This window comes from Giraffa tippelskirchi, chromosome 13, assembly GCF_054371585.1.
Source record: "Giraffa tippelskirchi isolate mGirTip1 chromosome 13, T2T-mGirTip1v1.2.pri, whole genome shotgun sequence".
Taxonomy (NCBI): Eukaryota; Metazoa; Chordata; class Mammalia; order Artiodactyla; family Giraffidae; genus Giraffa; species Giraffa tippelskirchi.
The window spans coordinates 76,689,001-76,695,000 of NC_137287.1; the positions used below are offsets into that span (position 1 = coordinate 76,689,001).

The window sequence follows — 6,000 nt, forward strand, 5'->3', positions numbered from 1 at the left end:
ACATTTATCCACTCTTTTAGATTCTTTTCCCATATAGGTCATTATGGAGTATTGAGTTCTCTGTGCTGAACTCACACTTTATTAGTTAGCATAAAATTTTAATCTTATGGTAGGAGAGTAACTAGATTTGAACACTGAATGTTTTCATTGCTAGATTTTTTAAATTTGTAGGACCTTATCCTTATCCAAATATGTTTCAAAACTCAGAATTACTTGCTCAGCTGAGTCTGAGGTGGTGCCCATAGTAAAATACATTAATAGTCCTACAGTTGTATAGTGAAGTGCGAGAATAATCACACTTAGTGGCAAGTTTGACCACAAAGAATCTCATGTTCAAGACATTTGCAGCCAGATGAATTCAGGTTTGGTTGTAGTTTGTTATCAAATGAATTACAACAAATTTTTGTTTACAGATTGGGTATTTTAGATAACTGATAAGTGCTTGTGACCTCCATACTATCAATTCAAGCTTACTGATTAAGGGGTCATACTGTAATACTGTGTGGAGTCATTTCAGTTATGTTTATTTCTTTAAAGTGACCTCTCTTTCCTGCATTAAAATAATTTTCTGCATTGTACTGCTCAAAGAAATTTCTGATTGATGAGTATCTTTTAAAATAGATGTTTGAGTTTGTTTGTTTTTAAAACACAGTGTATATTCTGGTAACCTAGAATCCATCACCTCAGACTGAATTTTCAAATTTTGAAATTGTTTCCTTTTTGAAATGATCTGTCACCCTCCCCATACCACCCCCGATTATTCCATTGATCTGCTCCAGCTATAGGTATGTGACTTAAAGGCCAGCAGCCTGAACACGAGACTGTTCCGGGGCTGGTGTACCTGGCACATGATAGTTCCCTGCATAAGAAGTGGATTCATGAAGTTTTAGATTATTTCATCTAAATTCCTACCCTGAGAGAATTGTTAGAAGCTACCCAAACAATGGTGGTTTCTGGGGTCTACAAGCATGATGCACACTGTTGCTACATAAAACATCTGATTATTTTTTGTAAATGATATTAAATCTAAAACAAACTTTTGTCTGTTTCTTTCTATATTTAAAATCTCGTTGGTTTGGGGGTAGTTTTGTTTCCCTTTCCACTACTAAAATCCTTGTGATCTCAGATGAAAGTTTCTTCATCTTTATTATGAGGTTATAGAGGAAGTCACCAAGAATCCCTCCTGATCTACCATGTTTGGTTCTGTGAAATGATTCTGATTCTAGGTTTGGTGATCTGTTCACTAGACCAGCTTGTCCCTCTTCATGTGAATTGTAAACTTGACTACCACACCATATCTAGAGGTAGACATACAACGTAAAACCTTTTGATAGAGATTTAGGGAAATATGGTCATTTTGGTTTATTTCCATTTGACTTTAAATTATAATGGCATCCAAGGTCATCTTAGTTTCCTGTGTAAGGAACAATATGAAACCCAGTTCAGCTTTTTTTTGCCCAAATTTATTACCTGACCTTTGTCCAGGCTCCCCTACTCATTCATACAGCCTTTTGGATTGAAATTGTTATTTTTCAGAAGAAATCTAAAACCCTTTAGCATGTTTAATGATCACCTAATTTAATACTTGTGTATTTTAGATAAACATACTGAGCTCCAGAAGATTAAGTAATTTCCTTAGGTATACTTAGCTAATTATGATAGAGCTGAGAATGAAAGAAAAATCAGGATCTCTTGGCCCCTAGACCCATGTTTTTTATTACCATCACTTCTGGCGTATATGTTACTCGGCATTTCTTCCAGAACATTTATCAGAAATGTCCAGGAAAATTTTTATAACTAGACTCTGGAGGATAGAGATATGTAAGAAATAGGCTAACATAGGGATCTAAAATTGCAGTGAGTGTTAGTGATCTAAAGTGTTGGTTGCATTTTTTAAAATTTCTAGATCTGTATTAGGAAGTTAACAATTATTTAAAAAATGAAATTCACAAAACCCTCAGAGACTGAGGACTGAAATGTTGATTTAAATAGGGTAAAATATTTGGAAGCTTTATTGAAATCGATTTCTAACTTAATATTGCTAATTTTAAGTCACAAACACCGGCAAAGTTCTGCAAAAGAATATTTTCATTCATATAAATGGAGTTCTGAACACATCTATTCTACAGTGAATGCTAAATTATTGATTTTTAGGTGTGTAATGACATGACCTTCCAATAATGGTCTTTTTTTTTTCAAGTTTATTAAGCATCTCCTACCAGGAAATTCAAGATTTAGGCAACTCACTCAAGCTTAGGAAATTAAAGTAGAAGTTGCAAAAACATATTACCAATACTTAAATTGTCTTTTTGGCTTTAAGCAGTTGCTTTTTATGGAATTTTTTAAGCATAAAGATAAATATTATGTTAATTATAATCGCTGTTTCAAGGCAGTCTTATTTTTAAAAAAAATTTTTAAGTTCTGATTTAACTTATTTCTGTTACATGGAAATGGTCATTTTGACAGAAAGTTGCTTTTAGGTCACTATTTATGGATTATCCTTTTATCAATAAAAGTTTTTTTCCTGCGGAGTTCAGATCTGAGGATTACCAACATAGTAGGAAAAGAAACAGGGCTTCCCTAGTGGCTCAAGAGTGAAGAATCCACCTGCCTATCAGGAGATAATGAGTTTGATCTCTGGGCTGGGAAGATCCCCTGGAGAAGGAAATGGCAACCCACTCCAGTATTCTTGCCTGGGAAATCCTGTGGATACAGGAGCCTGGGGACACAGTCCTTGGGTCGCAAAAGAATCGAGTGTGACTGACTAAATAACAAAGAGAATAAACTCATCAAAGGACATATATCAACTAAACTGATTTGTAACACCAAAAATAGGAAAATGAATGGTAGAGTTTTTCCAACAAATTAGTTTTTGCCTTTGTAACCCAGGAAATTAGTTCAACTCAAGTATAAAAGTTTGTGTAAATACTAGTAACTTCAGAGGTTTTTTTGAAATACTATGTCACAATTTTCTGATTTGTTTAAAATATGGTAGAATTTCTACCTAACTTCTAGCTAAGTATTTTCTAGTAGTCCTAGGCAGAAACTTTGTCCTAGAGGATAAAGATGCTCATGAGTTATAAGTGAAAATTGCAAAACCTGATGATACAATATTCTAAATAAATTATCAAAACGTCTTTAAAGACGAAAAATTAGCTGACAGTATTTTGAAGACATTAAACCTTAGATTGAGGGAATATGCATGGTTTATAGATTCCCAAGTGACCGAGGATGCATGCTAACCCTTTTTTTCTGTTCTGAAATAATTCTTACCCAAACACCACAGGCTTCTTAAAGAAGCCTTAAAGTCAGATGTTGTGATTGTATGTACGTTTTTTTCTATTTTTTTAATTGGCAAAAAAAAAAAAAGAAAAAGGTTTTCCTTTTTAAAAACTGCACACACTTTTTGGGGGGGTAATAAATGAACATTTTTTTGTTTGTTTTTTTTAGAACTGAGCTCTCCATAGACAAACATAAGTAGCATAACACAGTGTCTTTCCTCAGACATCAATTCTGTACAGTAAGCCAACATAAACAACTCCGTTCTTATTGACTGGATTTTTTCCAGGTGGGTTAATTGGGTGGGGAAAATTAATTAACCTTTGGAGCCTCTTTTCTTCCTGTTAAACTTAAAGGATGGGTTCTTTAAAAAAAAAAAAAAAAGGTAATAAACCAACAACCTTATATTTCATATGGAGGAAATATTTGTAATGACTAAAATTCAGAACTATGTAGAACAGCTAGTATTTCTGCACAGAACTGCTGGAGATCATCTGAATGGATTAGGACAGCAGTATGAATAAATAAAGACACCAGATGGTTAATTATTGGATCTCTTCTCAAGCTCAGTGCAAAGCTGAATTTCCAACATGCGGTTGAAAAAAGCTGGTATTACCTTTTACACTGTCTAGCACAAGTGTCACAGCTTACCAAAAAAATAATGGTTTCAAAGCTTGGGAAGTGAGCACTTCTCTTTGCTATGTGCAACTCAGAGTTTCACTTTATTTTTCTTTAAACTCAAGCCACTCTTGTCAAGCGTGGTTATAAAAATGCTGAAATTCTCATTCAGAAGTGATCTTTAACAGGATGCTCAAATGCTTTCATTTTGTGCAAATTTTTTTAAATGCTTGCATTTATTTTCATGTATTGTAAGTTGCGTGTGATAGCTGTGCATTTCTATAAAGTGTTCTCTCATTTTATGTTCAGCATTTACAGCCGAACAATACCAGCAACATCAACAGCAGCTGGCACTCATGCAGAAACAGCAGCTTGCACAAATTCAGCAACAGCAAGCAAGTAGTAATTCCTCCACCACCACGCCACAGGTGAGGGATTTGTCTGTCTTATGATTATCCCTCATTGTTTCCCACCAGAGTTCATCTCTAATTACCAACTGTTGTCATAGAACCTTGCATCTAACCAGCAGAAAAGTGGCTTTCGCCTGAATCTACATCATAGCCACTGTATACAGGGTTTAGAAAGAACATTACAGGTGAGTATAGAAGCTGTCACGCTCTGCTTCCTATTGTAAAAAAGTAAAACCTGAAAGCGTAGTCAAATGAGATGGAGACCCTGTCTTCAAGCCTGATCTTGTAGTCTGTGAATGTACCTCCTTAACTTACAGCCCCACCCAGCTCATTATCTGGAGAACTTTTAATTCTTCTTAAAATGTATTAAAAATTATGCTAAAATAACTTATTTTACTATTAAAAGAAATCACTTTTGAACCTAAAGCATGATAAATGTTGGCCATTTAAACACATTTATAAAACTTAACGGAAGGCTAAAATTTGTGTCTCAGACATCTGTGAGGAAAATATCATTTAAAAATTCAAGGGGCTTCTTAATTTCTAGGCTGAGTTAGGATGTAATGTTTTGTTCCTTCTGTTCTAAAGGGGTAATTATCCTGCTGTCCCCCTTGGCTGCCTTTGGTTGTGTGTATGTGTGTAAGTTAGGTGAAGGAAATTTTGCCTACTCACTTATTCATTATATGAATTTATTCATGCATTGATTCATTGCAAATCACTGAAATGTTTTACTAGCGTGTTTCTTGTCCAACACTTTGTGTTGGAGGTTTACCATTTCCACATTTTAAAGGTTTGTTTTGGTAATTTCATATTATATATTGTCACATAAGATCAAAATCCATAATCCTTGAGAGTTCCCTGACAGTCCAGTGGTTAAGACTCCACCTTCCAATGCAGGGGGTGTTGGTTCAGTCCCCGGGGAACTAAGGTCCAAAATGCCATGTACAGCAAAAAAGAATTTATTTTTTTAATTTATAATCCTCGAGTTACAAGATAACTTGAACATTAATCAAATTTATGACTGTCAAGGAGAAATGAAGATATTTCAGTGGTTTGCCACTTTCATTTGTATGCAGACTGATTTTGGCGTATAGCTGTGTAGCTTTAATAATCGTTTGAAACTAAGTGATTCTGATTAGCTCTGCTCTGTGTGTTCCTTTGTAGGGTTTTGTTTCCAAGACTTTGGATTCTGCTAGTGCTCAATTTGCTGCTTCTGCTTTGGTGACATCGGAACAACTGATGGGATTCAAGATGAAGGAGGATGTGGTGCTTGGAATTGGGGTGAACGGCGTCCTTCCAGCCTCAGGTAGGGAGAGAGATGTGTCAGCAGTTGTGATTGTTTTCGTGACTTATGTCAGTGATAAACCAAAAGCAAAGTTGTGGTTGTTGAGCTGCATCTTTCCTTTTCCCTAGGAGTATACAAGGGCTTACACCTCAGTAGTACTACACCCACAGCACTTGTCCACACGAGTCCGTCGACGGCAGGGCCGGCTTTGCTGCAGCCTGCAAGCGTGACCCAGACTGCGGGTTCCCACAGTGCGCCAGGTCACCCGGCGACTGCTGCCAACTCTGCCACAACTCAGGTTCTGATTGGGAACAACATTCGATTGACTGTACCTTCATCAGTTGCCACTGTAAACTCTATCACCCCCATAAATGCACGACACATACCTAGGACTTTAAGTGCTGTCCC

General features: G+C 36.0%; 1 protein-coding gene across 50 annotated transcripts in view; it reads left to right on the forward strand.

The window, feature by feature from the left end:
* Positions 1–6,000, forward strand: part of EPC1 (enhancer of polycomb 1) — a 100,554-nt gene that overhangs the window by 91,113 nt on the left and 3,441 nt on the right. For 38 of the 50 annotated variants that reach the window (XM_081553739.1, XM_081553721.1, XM_081553707.1 and 35 more), the window contains 3 exons: positions 4,207–4,325; positions 5,472–5,613; positions 5,721–6,000. The exon at positions 5,721–6,000 is cut by the window's right edge and continues 84 nt beyond it. In XM_081553739.1, the coding sequence (XP_081409865.1) occupies positions 4,207–4,325; positions 5,472–5,613; positions 5,721–6,000 (541 nt within the window). Of the gene's footprint in view, positions 1–4,206; positions 4,326–4,405; positions 4,493–5,471; positions 5,614–5,720 lie in introns of all 50 variants that reach the window. The other 12 variants (XM_081553705.1, XM_081553706.1, XM_081553711.1 and 9 more) reach the window with 3 other exon arrangements.